This window comes from Amphiura filiformis, chromosome 15, assembly GCF_039555335.1.
Source record: "Amphiura filiformis chromosome 15, Afil_fr2py, whole genome shotgun sequence".
NCBI lineage: Eukaryota > Metazoa > Echinodermata > Ophiuroidea > Amphilepidida > Amphiuridae > Amphiura > Amphiura filiformis.
Genome location: NC_092642.1, coordinates 15,748,902 through 15,772,077, shown reverse-complemented (window position 1 = coordinate 15,772,077; position 23,176 = coordinate 15,748,902). Strand labels below are relative to the sequence as shown.

General features: G+C 35.8%; 1 protein-coding gene across 1 annotated transcript in view; it reads left to right on the top strand.

The window, feature by feature from the left end:
* Window positions 1-23,176, top strand: part of LOC140170738 (uncharacterized) — a 248,356-nt gene that overhangs the window by 75,839 nt on the left and 149,341 nt on the right. Inside the window, 1 exon segment of the mRNA XM_072193968.1 lies at window positions 21,569-21,720. Coding sequence (XP_072050069.1) covers window positions 21,569-21,720 — 152 coding nt within the window.

The following is a 23,176-nucleotide window of genomic DNA, read 5'->3' as shown; positions in this document are numbered from 1 at the left end:
CAAAAATGCACAAGTGACAAGCAATTGGCATTTAGCACTAGAAGGTAAGTTGTTGTAAAATGTTTCACAGAAAAAAAGGAACTGTTCACTTTTGAAGATGAAACCCTGGCTGACCATTGTTGCTTGATTTACATCCATGTCTTTGGAAAATTTGCAATGTTGGCGAAATATTTTTGTTTGAAGCAAAGTGTTTTTAGCTATTGAAGCTATTGTGTGTAATATCCTGGAAAATTGTACAAGTATGCCATAAGAGCTCATAAGCTTATGTTATGAGTATATAGCTAAGCATACAACTTGTTGAAAGATCTACAAGCTCTATTTTGATTGGTTACTTCTATGATTATATCATGCAATTAGCCAATCATAGGCAAAAAAAAAAAGACCTAGTGCTTTTGGTGTAATAATGCTAATAGCCAAAATGGTATACAATACAGATTTTCAATTAAATGTTGCATTGGGTGGCATGGCAATGGCTTCCCTGGCAATCACAGTATCACAGGCAGCATTGACAGATACAAGCTATATGGCGTAGGTAGGATTCAACCAATTTACTCTTGCATCATTGAGTGAAAGTAAAGAAATAAACAAGACGTAATTATTGCGGCTACACCACGCTGACAGACAACGCAACGGGTTGATTTGATTGTCTTGTTAGGATGATACTGGGTGGACATTATGTTGCATGAGTACAGATGTGAATTGATGAAATACTGTGGTAATGCGTGGACCTATTCGGTGTGGTGATAGAAATTTTATATCAATACTTGTAAACATTCCAATTATCTTAGCTTTAAAGGGATTGAGGAGGCAAAGTGAATATCAGGTTGGGGGGGGGGGGAGCAAAATCAACAAATATTGCGCAAAATTACCCCAAAAAGGTGAAATGTTTGTAATTTGGGGTTTTTACTGGGGGGAGCAACAGGGCGGGCAAGAGTTCTGACTGGGGATTTGCCCCTCACCCCCCGTGGTGCCGCCACTGTTGGAAACTAAACTGGCCTCAAAAAGAAACTTATAATTTTTCACAAGGTCATATCGCTCATTCTACAAAATCCGGTGCCAATCCACTGTAAAAATTGAAAAAAATAAAGTTGTTCAAAAAGACCTACTTTTGTGTTTTTTAAGAGCAAATGTATCACTACTTTCAGATGTAAAAGATTGTCAACACCACTTGCATATTTTTCTTTCAGGACATCATGATGTTTTTTAACACTAAAACTCAATGTAATGTGAGCTACGTTACCGGCTACAAAATGGGTTGGTTTTACTTAATCCAAGGTCATAAAAAGCAAACGAAAGATCACTTGAGTGAAATGTAACACAGATTTCACCATTTCATAGAAGTTTTGAAGATGCATAAATGAGTGCGTAACGTAGCTCACAGTAACGTAGTTGGCGGGTTTTTAATGTTTTTGATGTGATTTGCGAACGTTAGAATGTTATGTCGGTTAATTCTAATATAAATGGGATTCGATCACTGGTACCTATCACATATTATTAGGAAGTACTTGTTATACAAGTGCATACTATGGAATTCTGGTAACGTAGCTCACCAATCTTAACATGGTCGGTCGAAATTTCAATGTTTACAACATTTCTATGCCAAAAATGCTACAGCATCACGATTTTTACTGTTATTTTTAAAAACCTATGAGTGTTTCCTTTCAAAAACCATAAACTACGTTGATACCTCTGTTTTACGTCTTTCCAATAACGTGTGTTATAAAGTGGTAACGTAGCTCACAGCGTTTTCGTGGAAAGTGCAATTTATTTTAGAATTACACAAAGACGTTTTAATCACTAAAAAATAATGTTGATATGCAATATGATGACGCCTTATCTAATTAAAAAACAACAAATATGTAAAGATATCGCATTTATTCAAAGAAAATATTAAGGATCAGATTTGACACTTGAGCAGTGGAAACGCAATTTTAGCGATTTTCGAGCCTTTGCAAGGGTTAATCAGGCTGAAGAAAGCATTTAAAGTATGGACAACTATATATGTCCGTGTAGATCTCGTTTAGTTCTACCAGAAAAACAACATATTTGATGCCCTAAATGCTCGACAAAGTATTTGTGGACCAAAGAATGGAAAAAGGGCTATTGGCACCGGATTTTGTAGAATGAGCGATATCTTAAAATCCTGTCCATAAAAATGAACAAAATTTGCACACAGGATTACTTCAATACTCTACTCTAAACACTGGTCAGTAACCAAACAGTTGTCCAATTGACACAACAGCAAAATGCACTGACATGGAACACCTTTCTGGACCAAATTCACAGCCCAACAGATTTCTATGGCTGGGTTCCAATTATTCGCCTGTACATGAACAAAAATTACACACAGGATTACTTCAATACTCTACTCTAAACACGTGTCAGTAACCAAGCAGTTGCCCAACTGACACAACAGTAAAATGCACTGACACGGAACAGCTTCCGTGACCACATTCACAGGCGAATATTTGGAACCCAGCCATAGAAATATGTTGGGCTGTGAATTTGGTCCAGGAAGGTGTTCCATGTCAGTGCATTTTGCTGTTGTGTCAATTGGACAACTGTTTGGTTACTGACCAGTGTTTAGAGTAGAGTATTGAAGTAATCCTGTGTGCAATTTTGTTCATTTTTATGGAGAGGATTTTAAGATATGACCTTGTGAAAAATTATAAGTTTCTTTTTGAGGCCAGTTTATTTACCACTGAGGTAGAAACTTAGAAACTATACTTGTCAAGAAAAGCAACCTGCAGAACTTGGTATAGTTTTATCTCACTAGAAACTCTGGGTGCAAAGCAGTTGAATTCACAACCCATGCTCAACTTAAATGTGCAACTAGACGGGACTGGATAGGTCAATTGAGCGATGAAAATACCCAGGCGGCGAGTGGCATCATGGTCGGAGAGAGCCGGCAAAACTGCTCGGCCGTATGGCATTTTCCATATACTTGGTTAGTTTTGCTTGTATTAATATTATTTATTAACATAGGCCTATTTGTTTGTGATATTTTAAACATTTTAAAATTTCAAAATAATCTCATTCAATTACACAGTTGACGATGGAAATTTACTGAATTTAGAGAATACACGGCGCCCACCACCTGAAAATACCTGAGCTATTATCATTTTCGAAATTGAATCATGCTCCTTGATGGAGTACATTGTTGGCAAACAATGTTGCACAGAATGTCGCTTTAAAATCCTGCAAAGTGCAAACACAAAATATGTCTCAGAAATCATTTTACAAAAAGTTAGAAAATGTTTAAATAACTTTAAATGTCAGGTTATTAAAATAAGCAGCATTCTATACCTGGATTCTATGTCAAACAAAAATGTTTTGAAATGTTATTCTAAACTATTTTTGGTAAATATAATAACACCTTTTGTCAACACTTACATGACTTATGTTACAATGTTTTGTGGATGTTGTACTCTACTATTAAAATGTTCTGTGACAATGTGCTGTTACTGGTACATTGCTTTGTAAGGTGTTGAACAATAAAATAAACTTGGAAACTTTATCAAATGTTTTGAAAATATTATGAAAACATTTTAAATCAACATTTAAAGTTTTGTGGCAACCTTTATGTGTCGTTTTGAAAATGTTAAAAAAGCATTTTGTTTGTTGGATGTGTGTTTTGAGTTGTCTTAAAGTTGAGCTTGAAAATGTTCATGAATATAATTTTTTTTTAATGTCCATGAATATTGCCATCATCAACATAGATCAAACAAATTTTGTGACAATAAAAATAAGTTGATATACAGTGCCAAAGAATCTTTATTTGCAAATTTTGATTGCATCAACTGCCATGTTCACTCTTTCATGCATGACTTTATCATGTTTAATAGGCTTTTGTGGGATTCCTTCATTTGAATAATTTACTTGTCATCGTACGTCACTTCTCTTTGTCGGCATGCAGTGATTTCTGTGTGATTTTATACCCATCAAATTCGTAATCTACAAAATAAGGAATTGTATTGTCTTTATCATAAAATATGAGTTTCTTAAATTTTTCACCAGTGGGAAAAGCAAATCCATTGGATTTTGAATATTTGTAGCGTCTCACTAAAGAAACTACACACAGAAAGTATCATTAAGCTTAGGAGAGGTAGTTGCTTGAGGAAATCAATACTTCATGAGAAAATTAAAAAGTTATATAGAATAGATGGTTACATAATTATAATATCTACACTTTTATGTACTTCACTTGGCGCAATATGATTTGATTCTGTCAATATTTATCCCTTTGAATAGAATTTCAAACAATTAAATTTTCATTAACTTTTCCTTCACAGAGGCCAGTAATAAACACAATGCAAAGCCTCCCAAATTGACACACCGCATCAAACTTTTTTTTTTAAAGGAACAAAAAACTCAATTTATCAGTTTTGAAATCTTAAGATTTGATTTATTGAACAGGCTAAAATAACTTTACACAGCATGTAAGACATTATTCTTTGTCAAAGATCCCCATTCTAAACACCCAGGCTGTGATGCAAAATAGGTATGGTAGTTACATGAAATGCCAATGCCTACTTTTGGGACACCCTGAATGTCTACAAATAGAAAATTGAGATGTGTTATTTTCGAAATTGACAGAGATGGCAAGAAAAGTATTGAAAGAATCTAGGAGAGATTGAAATTCCTTTCATGCAGAAATACTACTCAAAATCAAACATTCCAGCGTCAATATGAAAGACAAAATTGCACAAATCAAAGTACTTTTTTAGATGAAAAATGTATGATTTGTAAGACATGGCAGGGAAATATGGTATGCATATTCTGCTAGCATAAACACAGAGGTTCCAATGATGTTATGCATAGGAAACTAGCTAAGCCTGCAGTAAAAATACTTGGGATGAATGGCATTGAGTCAGTGCACTTTGAGGCTCACATTTTCCAGAATTTTAGAATTGGCTACTATTCTTCTCAAAGTCCATACTCTCCCTAATATCTTCGATTTGAATTTCACACACCCCTATCTTCCACAGAGGAGGGGCGAGTTTCAAATAGAATTGTTTGATGTAATAATTCCATTTAAAATTCATACTCCTCCTGCATGGCAGTTGAAAACATTTTAAATTTCTTCCAAGGCCTATTGAGCAATTTGTGGGTACAAAATATTTTGTCTCTTCTCTGATCAGTGGGATTCATAACATCGTGGATTGATATAGAAAAGCGTACAAACAGCTTGGCGCACCACATATGCGAACCACACTTTGCGTATTGTTGATTGACGCTCGCTTTTTTTAATTTATGCAGGTGTAAGTTGGGACTTGATTGATGTGTGTAGTATCAAAAAACGTATAATTCTCGCTGATCATAGCACCACCAAATAGGCTGAATTGGTCACAATATATCATGTCTTTTGCATGAAACATGTAAATACATGTAACTCACTTTCAATGAAATTGTAAATTTTGGAAATATATCTTCCAGGGGGAGTATGAATTTTAAACAGAGTTGGCACATTTATCCAACTAACTCTATGCGAAACTTACCCTCCCTCAGAGGGTGTATGAAATTCAAACTGAGTTGCCTAATGTATTCATTCCATTTGAAATTCATACTCCCCATATGGAAGCTATATCCAAAATCTTCCACAGAGGGAGTGTGTACTATAAATGGTATAGCCGATATCAAGTGACAAATATAGTACAAATTCCTTATTACTTTTATGTTCTTCAGTTTTTCATCATATACTTTTTTCCCGACAACAGCCGTTAGATAAAATGTCATCAAGTCCTTGTGAATTTTTCATTTCAAAGGAGCAAAATTATTAGTACATGTATTTGATAGAAGTGCTTTGTTATGGTGGAGAAAACGATTGGTTTTTATTTTAATAAGATATCTTAGTTCCGCACTTGAACATCTTTCAATTGTATCATGCAGAGGTAGGAATAGCTGAGATAATGTCACTAGGGCAGTGCACTTTGGAATTATCCAAATTGTTAAAAATAATATTCCACACCTAAAAACTGTTCGTTTTAAATGCTTTGTTCTGATTTTGATCTAGAAAATGTTTAGTTTTTATTTGAGCTACTCTCACCGAGATTGCAAGGATGTTACGACTGTGGTGTTTTTTTACAGTCTATGGTGTTACTAAGGTAGTGAAAAAAAACCCTGTTCTACAGGAGGACAGACTTGCCAGGTAGGGTCGGTCGGTCAGGGTTTTTCTTTTCTGGAACCAGCTACATATCTCTTAAAAATCACAAGCTTGAAACATTTGAAAAATATCTGAAACTTTTTTGTTTTTTTAAAGCATCAGCATCATTTTCCATATTTGTAAGCAAAGGAAATGCAAAGGTTTCACAAACTGATTCAGCGTGGGACATTTTCTGAAGCAACAACAATTATAATTGTTCTTAAAAGAACAACAATAACAACTTCTACCAACAACAGGTTTCATCAACAACAACTAAAAAGGAAAAAAAGAAGAATATAAAGTAGTACTAGGTAATCCTCTATGCCAGAAACCTATTAGCCAATATTAAACCATCAGAATATCACCCACAAAACATTGCTTTTGTGAAAAATAAGTTTGATTTGACAGTTGGGCTATGCCAATTAAAATTCACACCCATTATGTAAGACATGACCTTAAACTCCCATACAGAGTGTATATATTTCAAATGGCACCCATTTATGTAACCCCATTTGAAATTCACACTCCCTGTGTGTGAGACTAAGGTCATGTCTTCCATGGGGGGGGGGGGGATTTCAACTAGAATAGTCCATATTTCATGACAGGATTTGGTGAAAACAAGTGAAATTCAATGAAATAATCAAAAGCGGAGTTATTTTTGGCACTGCAAAATGTCAAGATGCAATGCGAGATGTAGTAATGCAAGATTGCCAAGAGCATACAGATTTTCCCCTTTTTCATTTTTCGTATCACTAGCTTTGTTTATTCATAGCAAGTTGCAAAAATCAAGTGAGTTCCAGTATTCTGTTTGGTTGGAGTGTTGTCATATGTTGGTTAATTCCTCAATTTCTCTCCAAACATGGGAGTAGAAAGATTGTTGTTGTGAGGTATGGGAAAGTTGGACACAAATTTGAAAAAGCAGCTAATTCCTCTCATGAAAAGAAAGCCAGTGCTCAATACTGTGCAACATAAGAAGCTAGTGTTGATTTTCCTTTCCCTGGGTGCCTAATATTGTACAATATCAAAGATAGTGTTCATTTTCCTTTGCCTGGGTTTCCAATAATCTGAAGTGCACCATCGTGTTGGTTATATATTTTGACCTGTATTATTTTGACCTAAAACATACATTGACCCTTGGTCACATAAAAAAATTTCCTTGTTGATTGGTGGGGCACTGTAAAGAATTCTCATGTTTCAAGAGTCAAACTAGAAACCTGTCTGATGTTTTTTACTATTTTGTTGGTTTTTCCTTCGAAAAAGTATTATTATGTAATTTTATACACTTATGCTTTATTTATAAGCTACTCAAATATATTTCCAAATTTTTTCATGTTTTGCATGGCGAGACCACTAAAAATCCCTTTAACAGCATTCATTGACATCTGTGTACATAGTTGCAATAAGTAGCTAACAAGTCCAGGGCTTGTTTAAAACTAATATGCAATAATTCACATGTTCAATTTATTTATCAAGTATAATATCTACGACATCAGACTGGAAGTCTAGCAATTCCAAATTATTGAACTCGTAGAGAATATTAAGTGTATGTTCAAAGATATTTTTAGAATAATATATAGAGATGCAATATTGATAGCCTGGTGAAGTGACATGCTAAGATTGATTTTGTATTAGAAATTTCATGGTGAAATATCAATGCCAGAATAATGGCAGCCATTCAAGGCAACACAGGAAAATTCAGCATTTATCCAGAAGGTTTTATGATTGTATGCTGTTTATTTGATTGGAAGATAGTTTAAAGGGACTTTTACAGATCAATTGAGGACCAAAAGTCACTTAGAAATGGTTGATAAGTCTGCAGAATACCATTAAACCATTGTATTTTAGGATGTGACAGCCTTCTGAATGTCCCTTTCAGAAAGCTAGACAGGCTGACTATGGACCACAAATTATGGCCTCATCCCAATGGCATGGTTCAATAACCTCAATTAAATAATCATAGTGCAAAATTTGACCTCAAGTTGTAGAGTATGAGTTTTTGTACCCAACTTTTCAAAGGTCATTCAATGAATGTACAAATATATTGGGGTCAAAGAACTGTGGCCTGATAGATAAGCATGTTGTGGATCCTAGTGAATGCCCTTTCTGCAATTTGTCTAAGTGGAAGGAAAAGAGGAAAGGGGGGAAAGAAAGAAGATGAAGTGAAAAGTTGTTTTCCCACCCCGGTTTTGAACCACAGGTGCATCGAGTGCCACCCACATGACCGGGGATAGGAAGCCACATGTGTGACCATCACCTGGCCAATGGTTTCATGTGTAGGTGAGGATTATGTAATTCTCGCGTTTCACAATACGATGCGCCACCAGCGGTTGCTCTTGGCAGTCAAATTTTTGACAGTTGTCCATAGCGTAATAATTTTCACCTTACATATACATAAGCCGAACAAACTTTAGACTAAAGTGATATAGACTTTATAATCCTGTTAGTTGGTTTGAAATAGACATTTCTTGTCATATTCTTGGGATTTTTTGCCAAAAATCGATTTTGCCTGCTTTGATAGATATATGTAGTTAAAACGTCCAGTTGTGCTACAGCTTTAAATATCAACTTTTTAATATGCGAGGATGAATTCAGGCACAAAACAGGCAATTCACATTTGTGTTGCCTTTTGCTACCTTTGTTACTATTGTTGTTTTATGTTTTAGTGCATTTATACAAATATTATGAACATTCTACTATAATATGGCGATGAATTTAATGGAAATGTAAGTTAAAATAGGATTTGTCCATACAATTACATGACATGCCAGTTTTAAGCTTACTTACGATGCTTCCATGCCATAGAAATTGTGTATTTCGGTCACTTTTTCTTGGAAAAAATATGTGGGGGGCGTTTAATAGAAAGGGACATTTATAGATTTAAAAATAACTGTATTAAAACATGAAGGGCAGTTTGTTAACCTGTGTATAAAGTAAATATCTGTTGTTGACTTCCAGATTCAGTGTAGTCTGTGTGTAGGTGTGCAGATTCTATGAATTAAGGGGGTACTACACCCCTCAAAAAAATTGTGCCAATTTTTGCATTTTTCTCAAAAACTAATAACACAGTGGTAACAAAAATTATGCATATTATAGGGGCAAGGAATCCAATTACTACACTGGAATTTCAGTGACCCAAGACAAGCGGTTTGTTATTTATGATAAGAAATAAGGTACCGCTAGGATGTACCTCGTTTCCTATCATATATACTGAATCGCTTGTCTTGAAACACTGACATTTCAGTGCAGTAATTAGATTCCTTGCCCCAATAATATACATAACTTTTATTACCAGCGTGTTATTATTTTTTGAGAAAAATGCAAAAAATAGTCACAAATTTACCACAGGGGTGTAGTACCCCCTTAAGCAGTGCGTGATTTAAATTAACCCCTTACATCATATCCTATCCGTAGAAGTGAATTTGTACAATTTTAGGGTTAGAAATAGCCTTTTAGAGGCATGGCGGATGCAGTAGCATCATATATGCTCTAAAAGGTGAGTAGAGTCTTTGATGGTGGGTTTTACTAGGTGGGGGAACTCAAATTTTGAACTGCTGATATAGGCCCCTTTTTTCTACAATTTTGTCATAAAAATAAGAAAATTCGCAACTTTCAAATTCTCTGATTTCAGCAAATTGTATTGCAAAAAAACAATATTACAGGAAAAATAGTATTTTGCTAATTTTTATTAGACATTTTCTACCTATTGACCCTTTTTTCAAAGGTTTATACTAAATGACCCATTTTTCTGAATTTATACACAATGTCCCCTTTTTAATTGGTTTTTACCCAAATGACCCTTTTTTTTTAAACAACATTAGACAAATGTTGTCACATTCAAATCAAAATTGTTGGAACAGCTGGATTTAAATTCCTTCAGAGGATTATTTTAAGCATCTTTAAACTTAGCCTTATACTTACAAAACATACTGGATGCCCGGGACTGGATGCATTTTATCGCATGTTGTTGTGTGGTCAGTAAGGAAATGGATGCGTATTTTATGTAAATGTTGACCCTTTTATTTTTCAGGCGTACTACGTGACATACATGTTGCCTGCAGATTATAGGTTCTGCATATTAATGTATAGATTTGAGGTTTATTTTTTAATGTATGAGGGAATATACTTAAAGAAATAGTGACTTGACATTCTTATACTTAGCCGGTATTCATGGTATTGAAAGCTGATTTAAGTTATGATAGAACAAAATCATTAAAGTCATTATGTTTTAAATAACTTGATCAGTTTAATATGAAATACAAAATACATATCTATTACATAAAGGTTATGGAAGGGTGTTAGGGGACCTCAGCTTGGCATAGTTATCAGTAGCAGTCAAATTACGGACGTGCCGTGGACAGATCGTGAGAGATAATTGTATCAACTTACTGCCTGCAAGGGTTTGTCTACAAATCACTACCTACCTAGGGTTGCCAAAAGATTTCAGCTCGAATCGTGGGTCATATAATTGAAAAGTCGCCCAATTTTTCTCTTAACCATTGCTTTCTATGGGGCAGAAACTAGCGGAAGTCGTGGAAGTCACGGGAGCCAATGTTGAAAAGTCGCCCAATTTTTTTTTAACCATTGGTTTCTATGGGACAGGAAATTGTCAAAAGTTGCGGGAAAATTATTCAAAAGTCACCCATTTGGGCTACCAAATCGCAGGTTTGGCAACCCTGTACCTACCTATCTTAGGTAGCTGCAGGAGGAGGATGAACTGATTCTGGGTTAGTTTGTTATTCTATGTGGCTATTACACTTGAAAGTCATACACCCCCTGTAGAAGACATAACCTTAGTCTTCCACACTGGGAGTGTAGATTTTAAAAGGAGTCGCCCATTCAGGTAACCCCATTTGAAAATCACACTCCTTGTGTAGAAGATTAAGGTCATGTTTTCTACAGGGGGTGTATGTATTTCAACATGAATAGTTCATTGATTTTAAGGTTTTGCTATACCAAGCCCTGGAGTTTAAATCGATGTGGAGATTATGTAGAGATGTACTTAGGCAGCAGGTTGAAGCTTGTTCACTTTGTGGCCAGTGTGTTATGGCATTGATTCTGTTAAAGGGCATGGAGGAGTTTGATTTTCCAAGCGAAGAGTTTACAATTGATCTAGTGATGATGTGTCGGGAGAGGGGTTACTATTATTTACAAAAATACATAGATTTGCGGGATTCATCGCATTGGCTGTCTTTGCCATGCTTTCAATGTTCTATCTCACACTCTCTGACATAAAGGGGGGACACTTACTGTTGCACTCAACGGGAAAATCCCCAAACATGCCATAAAATAAATGCATCTTGGTGAAACATTTCCAACTTTCACATGCGCATGTGCTAATTCAAGCCCTGCATTTGGGCTAGCAGTGCTAATCCAATGCAGGGTTTGGATTTTCTTATCACGGGAATAAACATCCAATAATTGCAAAAGAAAAAATTGGGTTTTTTTATACGAAGAAAATCGACTCAAACTAAAAGGCCTTGCAGAACCAATAGGGATTTCACGAGGGTGTCCCCGTGACAGAGTTGAAAAATGGGAAAGAGCAGCAGATGTAACAACCCAGAATGATTGAATATATATAGAATCAGGTACTTTGCTATCTACTGAAGATAGCAATATATTATATCTACTGAAGATAGCAATATATTATATCTACTGAAGACAGCAATATATTATATCTACTGAAGATAGCAATATTTTATATCTACTGAAGATAGCAATACTAGTATTTTATATCTACTGAAGATAGCAATATATTATATCTACTGAAGATAGCAATATATTATATGTACTGAAGATAGCAATATATTATATCTACTGAAGATAGCAATATGTTATATCTACTGAAGATAGCAATATATATTACTAGATTTCGCGGTTCTCAGGGTCGGGCGGTTCTCGTGATGGGCCTATTTCCGGGGTCCTCTAGAATATGTGTTGAAAGTAGGCCTATTGGTCCGATGAGATGCACCTGTTAGTCACACTGTAATGCTTTCCGATGCGCGCATTGTACTCCGCACACACTCCCGTTGATACTCCGCGATAGCACACCATGAGCACGTGATGGTGCACAGCGTGAACGCGATTGCTGCACAGACGGACGGACACGCCGTGATTAGTATTATGATATCTACTGAAGATAGCAATATATTATATCTACTGAAGATAGCAATATGTTATCTACTGAAAATAGCAATATGTTATATCTACTGAAGATAGCAATATGTTATATTTACTGAAGATAGCAATATATTATATCTACTGAAGAAAGCAATATATTATATCTACTGAAGATAGCAAGATATTATATCTACTGAAGATAGCAAGATATTATATCTACTGAAGATAGCAAGATATTATATCTACTGAAGATAGCAAGATATTATATCTACTGAAGATAGCAAGATATTATATATAGCAATGTGGAACATGAACAAGTTTTTTTTAATTGTAGGCCAATTAAAGTATTTTGTAATATTTTCTATCGCCTGGATGAACTTTTTTCAAAGGTCATACACAGAGCTTACAACAAATCTTTTGCATTTTAAAAGGAACTGTATGTTAATTGCAAATGTTTAAAATTAACTTCTCGATGAAAGGTTTTGGTTACATGCTCAGACTAGCACATCAATCATGCATGTAGGCCTATACAGTGACAATGGCACAAAGTCAATGAACATTTTCTCTACAACATCTATATAGGTACACACAGGCTGTGTGATATTCAATAAATGCAAAGGAGAGCGGCAGAAAACCAAATTTCCCGTGCGATTTCATTCTTTTAAGCCGTCAATGTTTTTCTTGCGTATTATCCTTTATCAAGAAAAACATAAAAGTTAATCTAGAAAGAAGTGTTAAAGCCTTTGGTACCGATTCTCTAAAAGTGGATAATTTTGCAAGACTAATTTTTCGCATCATGCCAATTTTGGGCTCTTTTGGGCGTACTTGCTTTTAAATTTGCAATTTTAAACCTCCTTTCAATATAGACCTGTTCACACAGGTGTATTTTGAGGTAGCTGTTTGGAGCGTGAAAAGTGCGAAAAATAAACGAAGCTTGAAAATTTCTCCTAGCAGAAATTTAGGTGTGCACTTGGGAGGTAGCCATGTTTGCCTGGGAGATGGATTTGGGGAGATTCTAAAAAACCATGTGTGGGTGTTGTATGCAGACGATCAACATTTGGCAAATATTGTGCAAAATATGTCAAGTTTTGTGTTTTAGTACAAATATAAAGGACTGTGAAGTTGTTCAAATGTCATCGATTTTGAAAGTGCATTTACATGTAAATGAGTAAAAACTAATGGCCATTGTAGTTTTTTGGCGAATCAAAAAGGAATGAGTAAAAAGAGACGATGAACAAAGAAGTTGTTTGTTTCCGTCGGGATTTGAACCAGAGATCCTTGGGGTCCTTAGCTCTGGATCGGCAACTGGTAGCCATGGGTGTTTTGTTGGCCTGGCATACAAAACCATGTGTATACGACTCTGGATGATAATGTCATCACAAATGGAGTGCATGCATGCACATTAGCTTTGTGCTGTAAGAGTTTTGTGTAAGATGTATAGTCATTAGGGTTAAAATACCTTTAATCATGTTGATATCACTTGAAATTCAATGGTTATGTTTTTACTGTTTGTAGCATTAATGGAACATTTCAGTGTTTGTATTCATATTAACCTGTATGCTGCTAGACCAGACAAAACCATACAGCCCCGGGCATACAGCACAGAGGGACTGCAAGAGCATGCATCCCATGTGATGTGATTGCGTAATTCTGCCAGTTTATAAAACTGTCAGGTGATGGTCACACACATGGCTCGCTATCCTTCATGTGGTTGTTTACACCCAAAGGGTCAGTGATTCAAAATTAGGGTAGGGAAAACAACTTTTCTATCCATCTTTCTTTCTTTCCCGAAGCTTTCTTTCTTTCTTTCTTCCTTCCTTTTTTCAGCAGTTTGACATTGGGGTTGAAAGAATATGCATTATAAAGATAATTAAATGTTTTACTATAGAAGATTCATGCCTATCTTAAATCTTTTTGATTAAATGTTGTTAGGAGAGATGTATACAGCTTTGTCGAAAATCAAATCATGTTGCCTTAAAAGTATGTTGCCTCAAAAATGATGCGACATGTACAGCTTGTATGCGTCAAAATCGAATTAAGTGTCAATTCTTTTCCCACTTTAATTTTTGAAGTCCTATTAGGGAAGATTAGATAGTATATAGCCGTGTAGAAAATCATGTTGCCTCATAGGTAATGTGTGATAGTTAGTTGTCGCAGATGGGATATCAGGCATTGTGAGATAAACGATAGGGAAATTTGATTTGGATGTGTACGACATCTTGTCACCTCATTGTTAGCTAGGGGTGCACTTGTTTCAATTGATTTCTAAAATGCTAGGGGTTTTTCCTGCAATTGAATGATATAACTACTACTGTGAGCTGTGCAAAGGCCAGGGTGGAATTTAGTGTCTTGCGTGGGCTTATTCATTGCGTTAAGGTGGGACAGGTGTAATTGACACTTTTTTTGTGGGGAAAGATCATAGAAAATCTTTACATGATTCATTGTAACAGGTATAGAATTAAATGTAAAAAAACAGGTTCAATTCAAATTGTATTTATATTAATTAGCTAATTTGCATATTTAATTAGCGAATATTAGCGGTTTTTCAAAAAAATGTAGCTCCACTATACAATCTCCTATTGAGACACTTGAGGTGTCAAAATAAAGCTCTTGCAAAGATCTAGCGCATGAGCCTATTTCCAGTAACATCGGTGAAAAAATGAAATGCATGAAAAACGCATGGCAACGGATTTGTAAACAAAGAAAATAATAGATTCTTGTTGTAATTAGCACGCTTTTTATACAATTTGCATAATTTTTCCGGATTTTTTTTATGTTATGAAAATTACATACATTAATGTGTCTAAAAATGACAAAAACTAATTTTTGATGAAATGATGATTTTGGCCCATCTAATTACACCTGTCCCACCTTAAGAGAGCAACAATAGGCTATTCCAGTTGAAATCCATACATCCCTTGTGGGAAACATGACTTTAATCTTACACACAGGGAGTGTGAATTTCAAATGGGTTACCTGAATGGAACTCCATTTGAAATATAGGCTACACCCCCTTTGTGGGAGATTAAGGTCATGTTTTCCACAGGGTGTGTGTTGATTTTAACTGGAATACTGCCCCATTTTGCTGCAGTGTGTTTTTGCTACCGAAAGCATAGAGAAGTTGAATAAATCTTTTGATAAAAGCAAATCATTTCAGTGGAAGATTGCAGTGGAGATCAGATTATCACAATAGGAAACTAAAAAGCAGTTTTGGAACAAAGGCAAAGTGTGTGTAAAACACTGGGCTATATGATACCATGGAAGTGTCTCTTGCATGATAATACCGGCCTTGCTGATAGCCCTTGTAGTTCAATGGGTTAGATTTTTTTGGTTTACTGTAAAGTTTTTATAACACAAAAGGATATATTCGTGAATGGCTACAATATCATATGTGTCATCAGGCTGAAAGATGGGGCGCTGAACCATTAACCTGTTAGACTCTGGAGTGATGTACGTTGTTATTTGCGTTCTGCGTGTAATGTTTTGTGCCAAAAATATGCGCTGAGTGCACAAACCTTTGTAATTACTCAAGCTCAAAGATGATAATTATTATTTAATCCATGAACAACAAACCACAATGGCAGATTTACCGCACTGGGCAATTTTGAGCTGGTACTCTTTTGGTATAATCTCTTTGATTGACATGTCAAAATGGGCTGTTCCAGAAAATAGATGCACACCCCTGTAAAAGAGTTTGAATTTTTTGACCAGTTATGATTGCTGAAAATCCAGAGTTTTGTCCAAATACGAAAAAAACATACTACACAATCGAAAATCCTAAATTTTAGGGGCTCATTTCGGACAATTACATGATTTTTTATGCATTTTATTGCATTTTCAAACTTTTCCAGTCAATTCCAGTCATTTTGAGGGAGCAAATCAGGAGAACAGTTATTTTCTGGAATAGCCCAATAGCAGAGATATTTGTTCAGTAAAATACAGGGATATCAAGTTTTCCTGCTTTTGCAGGAATTCCTTTTCCTTTTCTTTATTTTCAGCGCATTTTGAAGGCTTTTGGCCCAGATTCGCACACTTTTTTGGCTTTTTCCTTCAGGTCAACTTGCATCCCTGAAAATAGTACTGGTAGATCATTTGTATTTAATTTGCATAAAGATATGTGGTGAAGTGCTTTGACTGTTATGTTGTTGGCACTTTTCAATAAAGATATTTTTCTTACGCATCAAAAGGAAAACAAAATGTGTGCAACCGATATATTTCTATGTTGCAAGACATCATTCTTATGTTACCATGTGTCATGTGTTTATTTCTACATACACGGCTGACAAAGGCTTATCAATGAACCATTGCGGCGCTGCGGGGGGGGGGGGCAAAATTACGTAAATTTAAACTTTTTGCCGCAATTTTGCACAAAATATGTCGATTTTGCACCACTTCCCCTTCCAATGCTCCCCCCAAATAAATTCCTGGTGCCGCCACTGTCAATAAATCTCAAAAACATATTTGTACATTCATAAAATGATCTTTGAATGTATTGGTTACAAAAACTCATAGTCATACTCTACAACATAAGGTCAAATGTTGAGCTATGCTCATTGAATTGAGGTTAATGAACTGTGCCATTAGATGAGGTCATTTCGGCTCAGTGTCTTCTTTATGTGTCATAGGGAGGAATGAAATGAAATGTGATAATTACAACAACAGATGTGACCTATTTCGCATGCATGCCACGTGAATGTAAACTATATAATTTGCGCTTGTCTTAGTGGGGTTGCCTTTCAAGACTGGGGCAGAGACTACATTGTATATAGTGCTTCCTTCATGGAACTAGGACATTGCCCGTATACTTCTCTGATACCTTACACTTAGTCAGTTTACATATTAACACTCCACTGGCTTCCATCTCACTCCAATGATGACTTTCCCGGGGTACTCAAGTTTGATTTTGGTAGGGGTGTGCTGCTGAGAATTTGAAAGTGGACCCATAAATATACCAATTTTTCAAGAAATTTTGGACCCATTGACATACTAAAAGTCTTTCGGCCAAATTTAACCCAAATTGTCTTAGTTTTTACAAATTTCCCCAAATTTTTTTGGAAAATTGCGAAATTTTGGCTAGATTAAAGCAAAATTTGGCTATTCTTCCAAAAGATTTTTTTTTAAAGGACCCATTCATATACCAAAATTGGCTTAGAAAAGGGGTCATTGATATACCATAAGGCCAAAACTGCTACCCATATGTGCGGCACGTCCCTGTATGGTCATTTGTACTAAGTGCCCCCTCACCCGGGGACTTTTCCATACATACAATACATTGTATATCCTTTTTTTTCATACAACTGTGATGGAGACTATATAGTTCAGCCTACTTGAATTTAGGACATTGCCATATGCCTTGTATTTAGCTTTCTGAAAGGTTTACACTCGTACATGGACAGTTCGTATTTCAAGACTGGAGAAAGACTATGTTACATCCTACACATGCCATTATCATTGGCCCATGGTTAAGCTTACTGATACACTTACACATGGTCATATAATATATGTCAAGACTTGGTAGAGACTAAGACATTATATGGAACTAGGCCATTGCCATGTGATATACTTTCCCTCAGTCAATTCACTTTTCAAGACTTGGGCTAAGTCTAAAATATTAGAGAACCAAGGAACTCCTTCAAGCACTTTACTCACCTGGACACGTACAAATTGCATTATTTTTTAAAGACAGTGGAGTCTAATCATAACATGGTTCCAAATCTTACGGAAGTAAAGAGGTGGGGATTTACAGAAATGTAAATAAATATCACCCAAACGATGATGATTTGCCTCTAATCTGCGTGTGATAATTTGTTTTTCAACTTCACGCATATTTGAAGAAGGGACGTCGCTATAGGTATAGCACAAATTCAATAATGGATGATATAAATAATTGTAATCTGTTCGTTTGTTTGCCTTTTCTTATCGAACGAATTCCCCTATGCTTGGAGAAATCACATTATTTGGTTTCAAAATACATAAACTTCAATAGTACTTTGATCTGTACCCACAGATATATGAATATCTTCCCATAGTACCCTTGTTGCTCTTTCCTGAGGCATTTTCTTTCCACCCTTCTTTTCTGTTCTTAGCTCCTCTGTCATCCTTCCTCTCGCTACCACCTCTCTGCCTGCCTCTTCCTCTTACTGCTCTTTATCTCCCCCTGCACCTCTATATACATCTCAGTTTTCTTCTTATCCCTATCTATGATGTGAATTTATATTTAACAAATCTGCAATATTATTTTAGGGAGAGAGAAGATTGTAACTTATATTCTAATGTCTCTAAAATCTAAATAAATAGAGTAAAAAATAGCTGAGATATATCAAAATCAAAACTTGTCACTTGAGAAGTCGCAAAAATGTGTCAAATTTAGCTTAAAGAAATGTGTCAAATTCTTGGTTAAAAAAATTGCTTGGTATAGAAAATTAATTTCTTTATTGCAAAGAGTCCCGTCCCAAAGAAAAATCCAAAATGGATTTTAGCAAGTCACAGAATATTGAGGGTCTGGGGTCCTTTTCATTATGTTTCGATAATGTTTTGCTAACTTTTGTAATCCCGTGTACATGTGTGGGTACATACCAAGTTGAAAGCACATGAACCGGTCACATTTTGGAAACTGTTTCTGTCTGCTGTTCAATAATGGCTTGCATCACCGGTAATCCATAAAGTTATCATAAGATGCCCAGTTACATCCAATGATTAATTATGTATTGGAACGATTCCCAAATTGTGCGCTATTTGTCACTAGGTATTGGATATCTTTGCTGACAGTTGTGTGTTGGCATGGAGGATACAACCAGAAACCAGATCACGTTATCTTAAGATACTGACATGTATACCTCACAAGAAATATTTTGCCTACATTTGAGAGTATAGATAGGTCGCATCCAGCTCCCTGTGTAAGAATCACAGTCTCAATTCAAGATGTGAAGTTCATTGACCTCTATAACAACCATAGCTCAAAAGTTAACCTCAAGTTATGGAGTATGAGTTTTTGTACCCAACACATTAAAAGGTCATTTTATGATTATACAAGTATATTGGTGTTAAAGAACTGTGCCTTGATAGATGAGTTTGAGATCCTAGTGCTTGTGTATTAAAGAATCTGTGTGTATAAACACTCCTGGTCATTTTACCTAAGGTAGAGTTGGCACAGAATAAAGGGTGTCATAATATTGTAGGGTACTGTTGGTGCAACTCAACTTATACAGGGAATATATACATGTACTTTGATATCTTTGGACATCTTGGGATATAGTTTTAATTTGTTTCGTGCATTCTCAGGTGAGTGAGGACTGATAAGTTTGATTGAAAATTAACACTGGTTCAGAAGTTGAAATAACAGTATAGTATTGATTTGTCGGAAGTCAGGAATATTATTGACTTTGAGATGTCAGAAGACGGATATGCAGTTATTATTTTGCTTTCAAGTCTTCACTATGATTTCACAAAAAATTGCCAATGGAGAAAATTCACCATGTTGAATTGTCAAACATGAAGACCAAAATACTTGTTCGCCATAGCACTTAATATGCATTACAAAGTTTTGTGCATGTAAATGGCTTCAAGTACTCCAGTACATTATCAGCAAAATTATATCGCATACAGAACATGACAGATGTCTTGCAGACATCTATTTATGTAATTAGTCCAGGTGACGGCAATGTTAGCATTGACAAATTACATGTCAGTACATTCGCACATCAACTTGCAAGGGAAGAAAATGAATGCTCAACAGATAATGTCTTATATATAGAAATCTATGTTGTCTGGTACTGCTAGTCCAAGGGTCACTCACCAAATGACTTGTCCAAAAAAAAGTGTAGAAAAAGGGTGTAATTTTTATCATACAACTGCATTGCCGTCTTTTCAAAGAGGGGTGCTTTTGAGAAGACATCACTCTATAGTAGAAAATGAATGGTGAATTCTGCCTATCATATTCTGACCCTAATACCTAATACAAGTATTTGGTCAGAGGTGTTGCCCATCCCTACCCAGTGGCGTAGCGTCATAGGGGCACGGGGGGCACATGCCCACCCAATCGATCTCAAAATTTAGAAAATCCCATAGGACAATTGCCAAAAAATGGCTTGTGCCCCCCAATCAGACCCGGTGCCTCCAATCATGGTCGGTGCCCTCCTCAATATGTTAACCCACGCTACGCCACTGCCTACCCTCTGAAGGGAAAGTCACCCAGCCTGTAGTATTGTGTAGCATTCAGGATGTTGTACGGACCTGGCACTAGCATAACTAGTGAGATCCTAATCCAAGGGAATCTCCAACTGGACACACATTCTGCACTCGCAGCGCACAGTCGTTGTTTGCCTGTTTCAAGATCGCATACATTTCATCACCAATAATCCTTCGTTCCTAGGGCAGTGTGATTGTGGAACCTCCTTCCCGAGTCTGTGATAAACTATGACACATACATGACTTATATGCAAGAATATTGATTAAATAATGTTAACATTGATATCACGCGACTAATGACTGATTTCGCTTATCGCGTATGTCTCTGACATTCAAATTAACCTGTGTGTTATGTCGCCAGGGAATGTTTCCTGATATATCACCATCATCATGCCTTGCAGCATGAGGAAGGGGGTTCAAAATGGCTGCCATCTGATTGACATTACCGAGTACATTATGTGTATCAAATGACGGATGGATGTTGTGTTAAAGAGTAATGTCTTTTGTTGATGTATTTAGTTGGATGTGATGGGTTCAGAAATAACATTCATCAATTTGTGATATGATATTAAGTTCAAGGTATGTGGTTTCAGACGTAGTAACCTTGAAAGGTTAGTTAGGAGTGAATGTCAGATGAGATAAAAATGGAACTTGTGAGGGGTTGATGTATTGCAGCCAGGATGTAGTGATAGAAAGCAACCACTGAATGGCTGCAAGTTGGGCAGACTTTTTTTTGCATTTTGGGGATTTGGTTTTGTTGTTGCGTGCATTTAGATCAGCCGCTTTTTTTTATGGCAAAAGTGGATTGATTTTGACTGCAAAAAATTTAAATTTTGTACAGATTTAGTTATTTTTTAGAGTCATTTGACTTGATTTGAAAAAAAAAAACATGATCAACTGACCCTACTTGAACGGTCCATCTCCCCGTAGACCTTTTTTATGTTGTCTACGTTATTTTGTTGATCAAAATCTACAGCTTGTGGTATAGTGGTGAACTTCCATTCCATGAGGTCACTGGTTCAAATCCTGCCATTGGCAAAGTTGCGACCTCTGTATGCTATACCATTACAATTCTAACCAGATTCTCGCATTTTCTCTTTTACTCTCTTCCACCCACTACAGGTGAACCCAAATAGTAAGGCAACCAGGGCAAATATAAGTGTTGGTGATGTGGTAGAGATTATCAACGGTACATCAGCCTATCGTCTTAATAATAAAGATGCTATTAATCTAGTACATGGTTCCGATGCAGATCTAGAATTAGTTTTATATAAGTAAGTCACATTGTTGTTATTATTTATATAAATACATTGAACATTCAAAGATACACTACTACCAGATTCCTATAACTGCAACTACTGCCAAAGGTACACTTCAGAGAGAACAGCCAGGCCCCCAGAACCGCTGCCTGTGATTGGCTATTGATTGGCTGCGACTCGTCACAGGGCATGGATGCACAACGGGTGACGGTCTGATGGCACAACATGCATGTCTCCGCCTTTTATGAATGAAACCCTTTTTCAACAAAACCCAGGGTTTATTACGCCAATGACAATTTTGTTTTTGATTGAAGTTTGCTCAATCAAAACCCGATTAGTTGAGAATTTGTGAGGAATTTTCATACTTCAGAAATGAAATGATTTTAATACAAAAGTTGACTTCACAGAAACTGAGACTCCATTTTGACAAAAAGCTACAAGCATTTATTCAATTCTCTAGAGCAGAAAAAAACAAATCAACAAAAGTTTATGACAGATTTTCCCATGTAATGATGTGGATCATCAGATTATCCATAACAAATGGGCTGTATAAAACCCAACAAAGCCTTTTTCTTTACAAAACACATGTATACATTTTATTGCAAAAAGATTACATGTACATGATAAAACACACTTTCAAAAAAGTTGTTTTGTGAAAATGTTGCTCAAATGTTCACCTGGTTTTTAAATTAATATTTTTTTTAATTCAAAAGCACAAATTGTTTAATTTGCAATGAAATTACATTTTAAAAATAAAAGACACAAAATACTTGAAAAAGTTAGTTTTATGAACATTTTCTCATTTTCCACTGAGCACAATTTTCCGAATCATACATGTAGCATATCATGCGGCCCTGATTTGGTAAAACGATCTAACTTGAAATTTGGACATTTTGAGATAAATCCATATCATGGGTAATGTGAGGGTGCTCTTTCCATTGGTGACATCCTCAAATCACCACCATGCTTCATTTTGAAGATAGCAGAACCTATCTTGACACTTTTTTGTCACTTTCCGTGTATTTAATATGGTAAAATGACCTATCTCAAAGTTAGATCATTTTACCACATTAGCCAAGACCCTAGGGAGCACAATGATATGTCATTTTACCAAATAAATGAGTGTGGCTATGTTTATTTTTGTTACGAGGTAAAACAATGTAAAAGAATCTAACTCCCTAAAAATGGTTGTTATTTCAAAATTACTCAACCAAATTAGCCAAATGTTTGCAAATAAAAAGATTTTTATATTTTCTAAGATCTTAGATGTGTTTGATAATTTATTTTATTCAAAAAGAAAAATGTCAAGTGTTCAAACTTAAAAGCTCTTTTTCTCAAAACAGAGATTGATTGCTTATGTTTTTCCATGTATCTGTTGTCTGTATGATCCATGTCCTGAGGTGGATCATGCGATATCAACCGTCCTGAGTACTGTAAAACACTACAAACAACTTCACTGCGTGTGCGTGGA